The sequence below is a fragment of the Anolis carolinensis genome, chromosome 4, assembly GCF_035594765.1.
Source record: "Anolis carolinensis isolate JA03-04 chromosome 4, rAnoCar3.1.pri, whole genome shotgun sequence".
In the NCBI taxonomy this organism is placed as follows: Eukaryota; Metazoa; Chordata; class Lepidosauria; order Squamata; family Dactyloidae; genus Anolis; species Anolis carolinensis.
In genome coordinates this window covers 245,508,226-245,522,868 of record NC_085844.1, presented here as the reverse complement: position 1 = coordinate 245,522,868, position 14,643 = coordinate 245,508,226, and the positions used below count along the sequence as shown (strand labels likewise).

The following is a 14,643-nucleotide window of genomic DNA, read 5'->3' as shown; positions in this document are numbered from 1 at the left end:
TCCAAAGTTCAAATCACTATACTGTGCTGTCTCTGTAAAAGATGTCAAATATTTCCCAATTTAACCTCAAGAATAGATTTTATGGCAAGGAGAGATCTAATTAAGAAACATTTACTCTTAATGCAGCTCGCGTCATACAAAGCCACGATACTGGAAAATAGATGCAAAGGGTCGCGTACCCACTCTCTGTAAACAGGCCAGCTCCCTTTAAATCAACTTAAGTGATGCCATTTACCATTAGATGAGTTCTGGCCCATGAAAAACAGCAATTTTCTCCTTGATGGAGGGAAGGGGGAGAATCCTAATAGCTTCATCTTAGACGGAACAAAAGGTGTGTGCGCATGCATTTAAATAACTTCAGCTACTTTCCCCCCACTGATTAATTGCAAACTTTTTTTCTCATTTGCATTGGCAATTAAGAAGTGAAGGAGATGGCTGAAGTTTCAGTTGAAATAGAGTGTGCACAAGAGCTGAAATTTCCTGCATCCGAGGTCGAGAGATATTGGAAAGTTTGGGGGAAAAGTGAAGAACTGTGTGCTTGTTTTAACAAAGCAATTGCCTGTATTGCTTTCCTCAATGTCAATCATAAACATTACAAAAACTATTACAATTGTAGACTGTATATGTACAGCAAGTGGTCTGAGTACTGCACTAAGTCTCTGGGAGACCAAAGTTTGAATAACGCCTTTGACACAATGCTATGGAATCCTGGGAATTGCAGTTTCACAAGGCCTTTAGCCCTCTATACTAAAGAGTGCTGGGGCCTTGTCAAACTACAGGTTTCATGATTTCACAGCATTGAGCCATGGCAAATTGCATTAATTCTACAGGATAGATGCACCCTTCATTGTAAAGTATGCATATCTAATACAATGTTTTGTAGATTGTGACATTTGATATGTTCTTGTTACTTTTCTTATTGTATATCCACACTGTAATTTTATGCAATTAAAATATATTTATTTTATTTTTGCAAAAAAGAGAGCAATGTTTGGAAGTAATTGGAAAGTGTTAACTGTCACTCCCATAAAGAGATGTCACTAAATTCTGTGGCTTTTGAAAGGTGATTTCATTACATCTTCATTGCTCTCCAAGGGCCCTTCCACATATCTTCTATATATAAAAAAGGATAATGGTGTCGCTCCACTGGGCAAAACAACAAAACTAAAGGCCCCCCAACCTAGAAAATTGACAACACAACCCCTCATCCACGTCTCTACGTTCTTACGCTCAACAAAGGATCCCCCCCCCCAAACAGGGAAACACCCACTCTTTGAAGGTCCAAACCCATTCGGTACTCATCACTCTTTCATCTTAAAACACAAAATAAAGAGCAACACTCTGAAAACAAAGGAATTCCATCCAGGAAACAATCAGGCCCACCTAACACCTCCCAACAAAGGATTCCCCCCTCTAAGACACGGAACCACCTAAAAAAAGCCACAGCAGCGCATGGCCAGGCACAGCTAGTAACCATATAAAATATCAAAGGAGATAATCCACAATATCTGCTTTGAACTGGGTTATCTGAGGGCCCTTCCAGAAAAGCCCTATATCCCAGGATCTGATACCAGGTTTTCTATTTATCCCAGATTATCTGGTAGTGGGGACTCATATAATCTAGTTGAATGCAAAAAACCTGGAATCAGATCCTGGGATATAGGGCTGCTTGGAAGGTCCCTGAGTCCACACTGCCATATAACCCAGTTTAAAGCAGATAATGTGGAATTTTATATAGCTGTGTGGAAGGGGCCCACAAGTAACTAGAAGATGCTATAAAGTTAATGTAACTCATTGCTTCCACCTGTCATGAGGTTGTTAACATATTCAGAGGATCTGTGAGCATGAGAGCATCTACACTGTAGAATTAGTTCAGTTTGTCACCCGTTTAATTGGCATGACACAATGCTATGGAATCATGAGAATTTTAAAAGGTCTTTAGCCCTCTCTCAAGAGGGCTAAACTACAGCTCTAAGGATTCTAGTGTTGAGCCATGCCATTTAAAACAGTGCAAAACTGCATTAATTCCACAATGCAGATGCATCCAGGACAGCGTCTGTATTTTTCTGGAACTCGTAGTTCCCATACCAGCCCTAGAACCTTATTTTCCTAGGAGAAACAGATGAACCGTAAACCACACTCCAGTCTCTCTCTCTCTCGATCTCTCTCTGCGTCCCATTTCTCTTTCTCTGCCAATGCCGGGGGGGGGGGGGCACAATAATGTCACTTGTTTATTGATGTTCCAGGTCCTAACACTGTTGGCTGGAAAGTCCTGGGCACAATGCCAGCGCCAAGCAAATAATCATGAATAAAAATGTCACTGATTTCAGCCGAGAACAAACGAATTCTCAGAACTGCTCAAGAATCCCGAGGAGAGAGCACCAACTCATTACCGGCGACATTGAAACCTCCTTTGATATCTGCATAGCATCCCAAATCATTTTCGTTCCACCCATCCCTTTGGTTCTGGCAGCTCAAAAGGGTCTATTTTTCTCTTTTGCTTCTTGCAAAATTCGGGTGCCAATGGGATTTTTCAAGGGACCAGCTTAGAGCCAGGGAATGGAATTGAGTAGCAAGAATTCCTCTGCTCTCACCCCATTCATTTGTTATCATTGGGTGTGTGTACACTGTAGAATGAATGCAGTCTGACACCACTTTAACTACCTTGGCTCAATGCTAGTATGAACTTCCAGGAGCCGTAGTTTTACATGGTCTTTGGGTTTCTCTGCCAAAGGGAGCTGGTTCCTCACCAAACTACAAATCCCAGGTTTCCATAGCACTGAGCCATGGCTGTCAAAGTGGTGCCAAACTGTATTAATTCTACAGTGTAGATGCACCAAAATTCTAGCTGCTCTTTTCTTCAGGTAAGAAAGAATATCTTCCAACATCTGATTGCCTAGAGGTCATTTCCACTCACCACAGGTTACCAGTGAAGCGATGGCTCACAAAGGAGTCTAATTAAGACCCTTGGCAGTATTATAATATCTGTGCCACTAAGATGCCTTTCGGTGGCATGGAGACTTCTTTCAAAGTTATTAATGTTCCTCTTGCTCTCTCAACCTTAAATGGAGGGGATAGAATAGAAAAGCTTCTCACGAGCTCCCTGTAGTTCCCATGAAAGTGCCATTTTTGGTCTGCTTCTTTCTCAGGAAATTCAAGGCAGCCTTTAAAGGCTACAAGCATAATTTAAATTCTGATCCTGCTGCAGAACTCTCCCTGTTGCTGGAAGGTGTAGCATTGCACTGGCACTTTTGGAGACCAGGATTCAAATCTCTGCCTAGTTATAGAAGGCAAGTAACACACACTCAGCATCTTGGAGCAAATCTTGCCAAAGAAACCCAATGATTAGGTAAAGATAAACGTTTTCCCTTGACATTAAGTCTAGTTGTGTCCGACTCTGGAGGTTGGTGCTCATCTCCATTTCTGTAGACACCTCCAAGGTCATATGCATGGACTGTATGGAGCACCGTTAGCTTCCCGCCAGAGCTGTACCTATTGATCTACTCACATTTGCATGTTTTCGAACTGCTAGGTTGGCAGAAGCTGGGGCTAACAGCAGGAGCTCACCTTACTCCCCGAATTCGAACTGCCGACCTTTCAGTCAACAAGTTCAGCAGCTCAGCCATCAGAGGCTCCCAAATGATAAGGTTGTCATAAGTCAGAAAGGACTTGAAGACATAGAACAACAAAGTAAATATGGTATCCACTGATTCTGCAACTACATATTCAATCATCCATGGATTGAACAATTATCCTTATTTTTTTAAAATACATTCCAATAAGCCAACCTTGATTTTGCTGTTTTATATAAGGGACATTATTTTACACCATTATATAAAATGTGACTTGAGCATTATAAAGAATTCATGAATTTTTGAATGCTCAGGGAACCAAGTCCAGCAGATATTAAGGATTCCACTATATAAATTAAAACCTAAACAAATGTTGCTTCCTGGCTTGATGTTGATGGTTTTTGTTTGTGATTTAAATGAGACAACATGTTCAGTGGTAATACCAAAACATTCTTAAAATGCGTTCCAGACCCAATTCCATGTAAAATGGGTCAGTTTCCAACAGAGGTTAAAAAAAGGAAGCCTGTGGGACACTCAAATGCATAGCATGGTGTTGTCAAACACAGCACCTCTCACCCTGGTTCTCCAAGGGGAACCGGAATGAAATGAATGTTTTTCCTTCCCTCCACCACTGAAGCAGGCACAAGGGGAGTGAAGAGTCAGTTTGTTACCAGCAAGAGCTGGCTGCACCTGCTTCTGCTTCTGCTTTATAGTCCTGAGTCCCCTCACAGCTGCTAGGGCAGTTCCCAATTACTCAGCTGCATTTCTGGCAGCTATTCTAGCTGAACGATGTCTCTGCTCTGTTTCCTTTTGCCTCTCCTGAAATGTGGGTACTTGCAAAATCTCCTCCTCAGATTCCAACTGCCCCTCTAATTCATGAACACTTTCCTGCTCCCCTTTCTCTTCTGAAGAAGAGAAATCCCTAACACAAGCACACAGCATGGGATTTGTAGTTTTGGGGCTAATTTAAAGAGCTCTGCGGCCTCAGCAAACAAGAAACCCCATGATTTCATGGAAGGCAACCAGAGCAGCTATACCTGAGTACTGTGAAAGAGACCAAGATAATCTCTCATATTTTGATATGAGAGGTAATCAACTGTTCTTCTAGGGTTGCCAGAGTGAAAACTAGAAATAGTTCATATATCATTAATGAGCAAAGAATCACATAATAACAGAGTTGGAAGAGACCACATGGGCCATCTAGTCCTACCCCCTGCCATGCAGGAAAAGCACAATCAACATACCCCTTTGAAGTTGAAGGCATATTTAGCAGATGTTGTAAACTGGGCTGCAACTACACTGTAGAATTAATGCAATTTGACCCCACTTTAATTACCATGGCTCAATGTTACGGAGTCATGGAAGCTGTAGTTTGGGAAAGCACTAGCATTCTTTGGCAGAGGTTAAAGACTTTATAAAACTACAAATCCCATGATTCCATAGCCTTAAGTTAAAACTGCATTAATTCTACAATGTAGACTTGCCCCTAGTTAGTAGATGGTGATCCACTAACAGTCCTGATCAGCCGTGATTCACATCAGCAGCAGTCTTTTTAAAAAATGTGTGCCTGGAAACATGAAATAATAGAATATGAACTGGACAAAACATACAGTTGAAAGGAAAAAAACAATCCCAACCAGCCCTGTAGATGCCATTCTTGAAATAGGAATATATCTGTGAAATTGCTCTAGCGCTTGACAATAGCATCAATTTTCACGCCACCAGAGCAAACCTGTGATATATAAATGGAGTTTGCTGTCAAATTAAACACTTTTGCTCTAGCGTTTAATAAAGAACAAGATTGGTTTATTGCTCTGCATATGCCTCCACTATGGATATTACTTCTTAAATAATCAAGAGTGGGGAGGGGACACACCATCTACATAGATTAAATTTAAACTTCATGCCGTAGAACTAAAATATGATATTGATTTCCCCCCCCCCTGTAAAGAGAGGAGAAGCCAATGCACTTGCTGTACAAAGCTAGACTACAAACGCTTGGTTGAAAAGCATATAGGATTTTATTCAAGCTGTGAAGAATTTACACCTTTGAGGGTTGAATTAATTTTGGCCAGAGGTTTTTAAAGGAAGGAGAGTGGGAAAAGAAAGGAAAGAAATAGATTAGTAGGAAGCCTTCATATCATCTGCAGAAACTTATACTAAAAGACACATTCACACACATATATGTGAATACACAGTATATATCAAATTCTCATTTAATTGGAACTCAAGTAACTGTAACTCTCAAGCAACCTGACAAAAATTGAAAGAATACAGTAATACTGCATTAACAAAACTGTTTTTATAATACAATAAAACTATGTTATATTTAGGCATCTTCTACACTGCCATATAAAATCCAGATTACCTGTTTTGGACTGAAAATGTGTCTTTATTCGTCTTAATTTGTTTTTAATTACTGTTTGTGCTATGGCATAGTATGGGGTATAGTATTAGGCCTATCTTTAATAGTACTTTTCATGCAACCAGAAACTATGTTTATCTGGCATCTATAAATCCTCATGGATGCCGGTTAACTGAGAACCTACTGTGTGCTGTGTATGTATTAGGCAGCTGGAGCTCCGAGGAAAAACAGTCAACGGAGATGAAGAAAGGTCTGCCATGGAGGTGCCTCCCCTGCTGCCATCCTGAGAACTTCTGGACATCAATGATGACCAGACTGTTCCTTGGCTGATTAAAGTGCTGGAAAAGTGCCATCATGCCCAGCAGGCAATCAAGGAAGAATCTGCAAAAATGTTCTTTCTATAAAGGGTACGTTACAAGAACTTGATGCCAAATTGTCGCTAGAAAGAACTATGCGCACTTACAAATTGTTGAAAAGGACAAGATTATCTCAAGGCAAAAGGCAGAAGTTGAGCGCCTGGAAAAGAGATCCAAAACGCTTGAATACAAGATTCACATCTTGGAGAAAACCACCACAATCTACAAGGAAGAGAAGTGCAACTTGCAGCTGGAGCTCGAAAACAAGAGCCAGAAGCTCCAGCGCCAGGTGTCAGACGAATGGGAGAGGGACAGTGAGAAGGCCCTGTCAAGGTCTATGTCTCCCCCACCAGTTCCTAATACCCCACCAGTTCAGCTGCGTCACTGGTGCTCCCACTTGGTTGGGGAGAGGTGGGTGGACCACAAGCCCACTTCCCACATCCAGATGGACTCCACCATGAAGCCTCACGTGACCCATGCCATCATGTGGCGGCCAACGAAAAGGCCTGGCCAAGTGTAACAACTATATGCTGACCCACCTGGGGCTGGTTTTGGATCAGGAGAATGCCACAAAACTTATCAAGGGCAATGTTTACAAGACCCGAGGAAATGGACAAGTCATCCAGTTCACTCAGACTCTAAAACAAGAAGCCCCCACAGGTTGCAAGAGGTGCTCATCTCCCTTGAGTTTGGTCCCTCCGGATGAGGCCGCAGAATCTACTGGACTGATGTAGAGATGAGATGAACTGTCACTGTGTAGATGAAGGCTGGCTCACACCTCGGCCCGGATATCAGCACCACGCTCAACCCAAGCACAAAAAGCCATGAAGTCCTGAGGCGAAAGACTTCCATTGCTGGCCAGTGGCTAAAGGAAACAGACAAATATGTATTGAAATGCTTTTTCACGTCAAAGCTTGTGTTCCTGCCATTTTTTTTCCTGTTGTAGTTTGCAGCTTATTAAGACATTATTTAAGACATGCTGCTATTTATTTAGCTGTGCTGACAATTCACTTTAGAGCTCCCTTGGTGCCAGTTTCAAACTGCTCTCTCAATTAATTAAGCGAGTGGCTCCTTCTCTTTGGGACAGGAGCTTCCAGGTGTGTTCCAAACAGGTGTCCTCAAAAGAGCTGCAAGGGTTCACTGGCCAGTCTTGGTTCATTGCCTTTGCCTGGTTTTATCTTATCTTGTGTGATTTTGATATCCAGAACACTGCAAATAATATAGAAACACTTCATTTCACAAAAGGGTTAACCATCAGCTACAGATCTTGCTGACCAGAAGCTCCTGCCATCAGCCAAGCTTCTGCCTACCTAGCAGTTCAAAAAACAGCAATATGAGTAGATAAATAGGTACTGCTTTTAGCAGGGAGCGCTCCCGAAAAACATGCCAGGAAGGCATCGATCAGGAAGGCTCCTATGAACAAGGCTCCTTGGCGTGAAAGAATGGAACAACAGCACCTCCCCGTGGCCGAGTCGAGCACAGCCTCCAGATGGAAAAAAGAGGAAAGCCTTGCCTCTGTTCATGCATTGTGCTGTCTTTGTCAATTGCATTGAATGTTTGCTATATATGTACTTGTAATCCACTCTGAGTCCCCTCGGGAAGATAGAGTGGAATATAAATACAGTATACTAATGTGCAATGAATAAAAAAATGTTTCAAAAGTCATTTCAAAATTAGGGGGAGCTGGCATTTTGTTTCTAAAGTGTAGTCAGTGAAAAATTTGTTATTGTAACAAGGACAATGGTTGGAATGTCTTAATGTTCATATTGTGTTAAGTATTGTATATTTTATTTTACTTATGGATGACAACTCTTGTGATATATACTATATATATATATATATATATATATATATATATATATACGGTACTTAATATGTTTTGTTTTAATTTTCTCTGTATTTTGCTTTGTTATTGTTCGTTCACTTAATTTGAAAATTGTTCATATTTTTATTATCATTTACTTTGTTTATACCGTTATACTGTTGTAAGCCGCTTTGAGTCCCCTTTGGGAGAGGGGCTGGGATATAAAAAATATAATCATCATCATCATCATCATTATAACAAGAATGACAACAATTTCATTACTTTTTGTTACAGTAATTGTGCAAGTGGAGAAACTTTAGGAGCTCCTGTCTCCCTCATTTTACAGCTATTGGGGTGACACTCGCTGCAATGGTAGAACACATTTACCACTGTTAGCCCATGTAGTTTCAAAGAAGGTTCTCTTATCCACTGATTTTTGGGGAACTTGCAAAGTTTTTATAAACAACATTTTTTTAAAAAAACTACAAGAGCTAGCTCCTTGAATTTTCTATATAATAACACAAGAAAACAGGGGATCATTCTCCTCAACTTTCAGAAATATTCATACACCTACTGAGTTTACGGGGTTTTTTTTTTTTTAAAGCTTTGACAAAAATGTTTTTTTTTAAGCCACAACAGCTATCTCATTGAATGTCTCTCATATTAATCAATAGAACTTCCACTGAGGGATTTCTTCCCAGCACAGAGATTTACTTACTAGAAGTATCAGCCAATCCTCCTCTTTGCAGATTCAACAATTTAATGGAACTCTGGCTGGCTGCTGCGAATCTCTTCCCTCTACTGACTGGGGCTTTCTGATGCTGAGCAGAATTCTGGTCAATGTAGTTTAGTGCAGGTCCTTTTGCATTCTTTGGCATAGGACTCCTCGTCTTCCCAAACTACATTTCCCAGAATTCTGTGCTTTCTCAGTCTCTTTCCCAGTGAACTCTGCTTTTCCCTGCTGCTTCCTTCTCCTAATGGTGAGAGGCCATTAATTTAAAGAGGAATGGCAGCCTTTTTGGCTTTGCTCTGCTTGCTTCTGCCAAATTAAACTGATTTTGGGAGGCTTCCGAGATGTACAAAATGCAAATGAAAATGTATTTTCGATTCCTAATTTTTTGGCGCAGGCCACTCCCACGTGTTGGATATCGTGTAAGTACAAATTTAACAACTTAGATCCAACTTACGAGGACTAAGGAAAGAATTGCATAGCCCTAATATTTATACATCTGTGTTGTATACCAGTACTCCATCTGCTGGAAACCGGAACAGAGACTCCTAGAAATCCCAGACTTCTTGCCAAAGATTCCTCTTTACTTTTCTGTAGGTCGAAGGTAGTCTTCAGTTCTGTATTTCCTTTCCTCAAATTTGAGCTGGTGCAAAAGACATATTATAAATGTTTAAACATAAATTAATTCCATGTTTAGACTTGTATCCCATTCCTGTGATATTTCGTTATGTATGTGCAAGTATTCCAAAATCAGAACAAAACCTCAAATATTTGGTATCATTATCATTATCACTTCTTCCTTGTATTTTCCAATGGATTGAGGTTAGCAACAGAGTTTGGAAACCAAAGGCTAGGCCATTATTATGCCTCTACACCAGACATGGGCCAACTTGGGTAGGATTTATGCAGTTTGACACCACATTAACTACTGTGGCTCATGGCTATGAAATTCTCGGAGTTGTAGTTTGACGAAGTCTTGAATAATAACAACAATAAAAAAACTTTATTTATATCCCACCCTATATCTCCGAGGGGACTCATAGAATCATAGAATAGTAGAGTTGGAAGAGACCACATGGGCCATCCAGTCCAACCCCCCGCTAAGAAGCAGGAAATCGCATTCAAAGCACCCCCGACAGATGGCCATCCAGCCTCTGCTTAAAAGCCTCCAAAGAAGGAGCCTCCACCACGGCCCCGGGGAGAGAGTTCCACTGTCGAACAGCTCTCACAGTGAGGAAGTTCTTCCTGATGTTCAGGTGGAATCTCCTTTCCTGTAGTTTGAAGCCATTGTTCCACGTCCTAGTCTGCAGGGCAGCAGAAAACAAGCTTGCTTCCTCCTCCCTATGACTTCCCTTCACGTATTTGTACATGGCTATCATGTCTCCTCTCAGCCTTCTCTTCTGCAGGCTAAACATGCCCAGTTCTTTAAGCTGCTCCTCATAGGGCTTGTTCTCCAGACCCTTAATCATTTTAGTCGCCCTCCTCTGGACGCTTTCCAGCTTGTCAACATCTCCCTTCAACTGTGGTGCCCAAAATTGTACACAGTATTCCAGGTGTGGTCTGACCAAGGGAGAACAGAGGTGAGCATGACTTCCCTGGATCTAGACGCTATTCCCCTATTGATGCAGGCCAGAATCCCGTTGGCTTTCTTAGCAGCCGCATCACATTGCTGGCTCATGTTTAACTTGTTGTCCACAAGGACTCCAAGGTCTTTTTCGCACACACTGCTGTCAAGCCAGGCGTCCCCCATTCTGTATCTTTGATTTCCATTTTTTCTGCCGAAGTGAAGTATCTTGCATTTGTCCCTGTTGAACTTCATTTTGTTAGTTTTGGCCCATCTCTCTAGTCTGTCAAGATCGTTTTGAATTCTGCTCCTGTCTTCTGGAGTGTTAGCTATCCCTCCCAGTTTTGTGTCGTCTGCATACTTGATAATCGTGCCTTCTAACCCTTCGTCTAAGTCGTTAATAAAGATGTTGAACAGAACCGGGCCCAGGACGGAGCCCTGTGGCACTCCACTCGTGACTTCTTTCCAAGATGAAGACGACGCATTGGTGAGCACCCTTTGGGTTCGTTCGTTTAGCCAATTACAGATCCACCTAACCGTAGTTTTGTCTAGCCCACATTTTACTAGTTTGTTTGCCAGAAGGTCGTGGGGGACTTTGTCGAAGGCCTTACTGAAATCCAGGTACGCTACATCCACAGCATTCCCTGTATCGACCCAACTCGTAACTCTATCGAAAAAAGAGATCAGATTAGTCTGGCATGACTTGTTTTTGGTAAATCCGTGTTGACTATTAGCAATGACCGCATTTGTTTCTAAGTGTTCGCAGACCACTTCCTTAATGATCTTTTCCAGAATTTTGCCTGGTATTGATGTGAGGCTGACCGGACGGTAATTGTTTGGGTCGTTCTTTTTTCCCTTCTTGAAGATAGGGACCACATTCGCCCTCCTCCAATCTGCTGGGACTTCTCCCGTTCTCCAAGAACTCTCGAAGATAATTGCCAGTGGTTCTGAAATAACTTCCGCTAGTTCCTTCAGTACTCTTGGATGTAGCTGATCTGGCCCTGGGGACTTGAATTCGTTTAGAGTGGCCAGCCGTTCCTGGACAACTTGTTTCCCTATTTGGGGTTGGATTTCCCCCAATCCTTCGTCCATTCCATGTTGCTGAGGTTGAAGATGGCTTTCTTTTTGTGAGAAGACCGAGGCAAAGAAGACATTAAGTAGTTCTGCCTTTTCCCTGTCCCCTGTCGCCATCACCCCATCTTCTCCTTGCAATGGCCCTATCGCCTCTTTTTTCTTCCTTTTTCTACCAACGTAAGCAAAAAAGCCTTTTTTGTTGTTTTTTATGTCCCTGGCAAGCCTGAGCTCATTTTGCGCTTTAGCCTTGCGAACCTTTTCCCTACAGGTGTTGGCTATACGTTTGAATTCTTCTTTGGTGATTTCTCTCCTTTTCCACTTCTTGTGCATGTCACTTTTGAGCTTTAGCTCAGTTAGAAGTTCTTTGGACATCCATTCTGGCTTCTTTGCACTTGTCTTATTTTTCTTCTTTGTTGGCACTGTTTGCATTTGCGCCTTGAGTATTTCACTTTTGAAAAACTCCCATCCATCCTTAACTCCCTTGTTTTTCCATGGAATGCCGCTCAGTAATTCCTTCATTTTTTGGAAGTCAGCTCTCTTAAAGTCCAGAATGCGTGTTTGACTTGTCTTAGTTTCAGCATTCCTTTGTATTGCAAACTGCAGGAGCACATGGTCACTTGCCCCTAAGGATCCAACCACTTCAACTGTATTGATCAGGTCTTCCACATTTGTTAAGATTAGATCAAGAGTTGCTGATCCCCTTGTTGCCTCTTCTACCTTCTGGACCATAAAATTATCTGCAAGGCAAGTGAGGAATTTGTTGGACTTTGTACTCTTGGCTGAGTTTGTTTTCCAGCAGATATCGGGATAATTGAAATCGCCCATGACTACTATATCTCTTCTTTGTGTCTGTTTGGTCAGCTGTTGACAGAAGGCTTCATCAAGTCCTTCATCCTGACTCGGAGGTCTGTAGTAGACACCCACGACAAGATCTTTTTGAGTCCCGGTTCCCTTGATTCTTATCCAGATGCTTTCAAGCTGGTTTCCCGGATTACAGTCTTGCATTTCTTCTGCAACGTAACTGTTTTTGACATATAAAGCTACTCCCCCTCCTCTCCCCTTTGTTCTATTTCTGTGAAAGAGGTTATAGCCCTCAATGGTTAAATTCCAGTGATGGGAGTCATCCCACCAGGTTTCAGTGATGCCTATGACATCGTATGTGTGGTGCTGTGCTAGGAGTTGGAGTTCGTCTTGCTTATTTCCCATGCTCTGAGCATTAGTGTAAAGACATGTAAGCCCCTGTGACCTCCCCTCGAACTGTTTATTTGGGATTATTGTGCTCTCTGTACTTGGTCCTTGCTGTGTTTGTGCAGCCCTCCGTTTAGCCTTTCGGCGGTTCCCTGTGGTCGTGGGTAATATAATGTTCGCCAGGCTGTTGTTCCCCTCCCCCAGTGGATCTAGTTTAAAGTGCGCCTGATGAGGTTTGTGAGTCTGTGTGCAAAAAGATGTTTTCCTACTTGTGTGAGATGCACCCCATCGCTTGCCAGTAGTCCATCCTCTTGGAAGAGTAGACCATGGTCAAGGAAGCCAAAATGCTCCTCTTGACACCATTTTCTGAGCCAGTTATTGACCTGTACTATTTTTCCGGCCCTTGTAGAGCCGTGTCCTACAACGGGGAGGAGGGATGAAAAGATCACATGTACATTATACAGTTTTAGCTTTGTTCCCAGAGCTCGAAAATCATTTGTGATCTTTTGAAAAGTATGCCTAGCGGTGTCATTGGTACCTACATGAATCAACATAAGGTGGGGAGGGTGATGGGGCTTTAGGAGCCTGCTGAGCCTCTGAGTGATATGGTGTATTTTTGCCCCCGGGAGGCAGCATGTTTCTCGAGCCATCCCATCCGGTCTGGAAATGATGGCTTCCGTTCCTCTAAGGAGGGAGTCACCTACTACCAAGACCTGTTTCCTTTGAGGATTGACAGGGTCCCTTTTGTGCAAGACAGTGTGTATGTCCCCTGAAGAGTGTTCCTGTTGAAGTGAATCATGTAGGTGTAAAGACTCTGGGCGGTTTACAACAGGTATCGGCAAACATTCAATGCTGTGAGAAATTGAACAAAGGCAAAAATAACGAACACCCCTAAATCCCTAAAACAATCTACATCAAAAATAATAACACATTATACTGCAATATTATTAGTAATATTATATGTAATATACAATTGACATATTATTATATATTATTACATTGTACGATATTATTATACCACAATATATATAATATGCTTCCAGTATATTATACTATTAGCATTATATAATACACTGTACCATATCATAAGTTGTAGTATAAGCAATATATTACATTACAACATTATTAGTATTACATACAATATACCAGCACTATTACATTTCAATGTTATTATTTTTATATATTATTATATTGTATACATCTTTCGCTTTCTTTGTCAAAATGTGCTGGAAACTTACCACACTACTTCAATGATTCCATAGCATTGAACCTTGTCAGTTAGGTTGAATCTCAACGCATTGACACCATTCTAACAGTGGCTTCCCAAACTCTGGGCCTCCAGGTGTTTTTTTCTTTGGACTTCAACTCCCAGAATTCCCGGTCTTTGACCAAAGCTGCGGAGGCTTCTGGAAATGAAGTCAATAATCGAATAGAGGGTCTGAGGCTTCTCAAGCCGCGCATGCGTAGTCCGTTTCCTTCCTTATCGCGCATGCGTGCCGCTTTTCTCCTCAGCCCTCGTCAACATGGCCGCCGCGGCTGCTTCTTCGTCGGCCTCTGGAGCCTCTTCTTCCTCCTCCTCCGGCCCGGGAGGCTCGAGCTCATCCGGGCCCGGGGGAAGCGGGGGGTCTGCCTCCTCAGGCCTCACGGCCTCGCTGACGGGGACCATGAACAGGAAGAAGAAGCCCTTCCTGGGCATGCCTGCGCCGCTGGGCTACGTGCCGGGCCTAGGCCGCGGGTGAGCCGGGGGCTCGAGTTGGGAGTTGGGCGGCGAGTGAGGCCTCGGTTTCCCTTCCGTTCTCTCTCACTTTCTTTGAACTTGCATCTAAACTATGGAATGAATGCACTTTTGACACCCTTTGACTCGATTGCTATGACTCAAATGTTGTTTCACAAGGTTTTTAGCCTTCTCTGCCAAAGAGTTTCGAACTACAACTCCCAGTATTCCATAGCAGTTAAGGCGGTGTCGAACTGCATTAATTCTGCAGTATAG

The 14,643-nt window shown here is 42.3% G+C and overlaps 1 protein-coding gene and 1 long non-coding RNA gene across 3 annotated transcripts in view; one reads left to right on the top strand and one right to left on the bottom strand.

Moving 5' to 3' along the window:
• Positions 1-5,574: 5,574 nt before the first annotated feature.
• On the bottom strand, positions 5,575-14,147 carry LOC107982822 (uncharacterized). Its single transcript, XR_001730268.2, has 2 exons — positions 13,892-14,147; positions 5,575-7,158 (listed from the first exon to the last, which is right to left on the bottom strand). It is a non-coding gene; the product is annotated as an uncharacterized LOC107982822 (long non-coding RNA).
• prpf6 (pre-mRNA processing factor 6) overlaps positions 14,147-14,643 on the top strand; it is a 42,121-nt gene continuing 41,624 nt past the window's right edge. For both annotated transcript variants that reach the window (XM_008110219.3, XM_003220687.4), the window contains exon 1: positions 14,147-14,388. In XM_008110219.3, the coding sequence (XP_008108426.1) occupies positions 14,177-14,388 (212 nt within the window). In that variant the 5' untranslated portion in view covers positions 14,147-14,176. The remainder of the gene's footprint in view (positions 14,389-14,643) is intronic.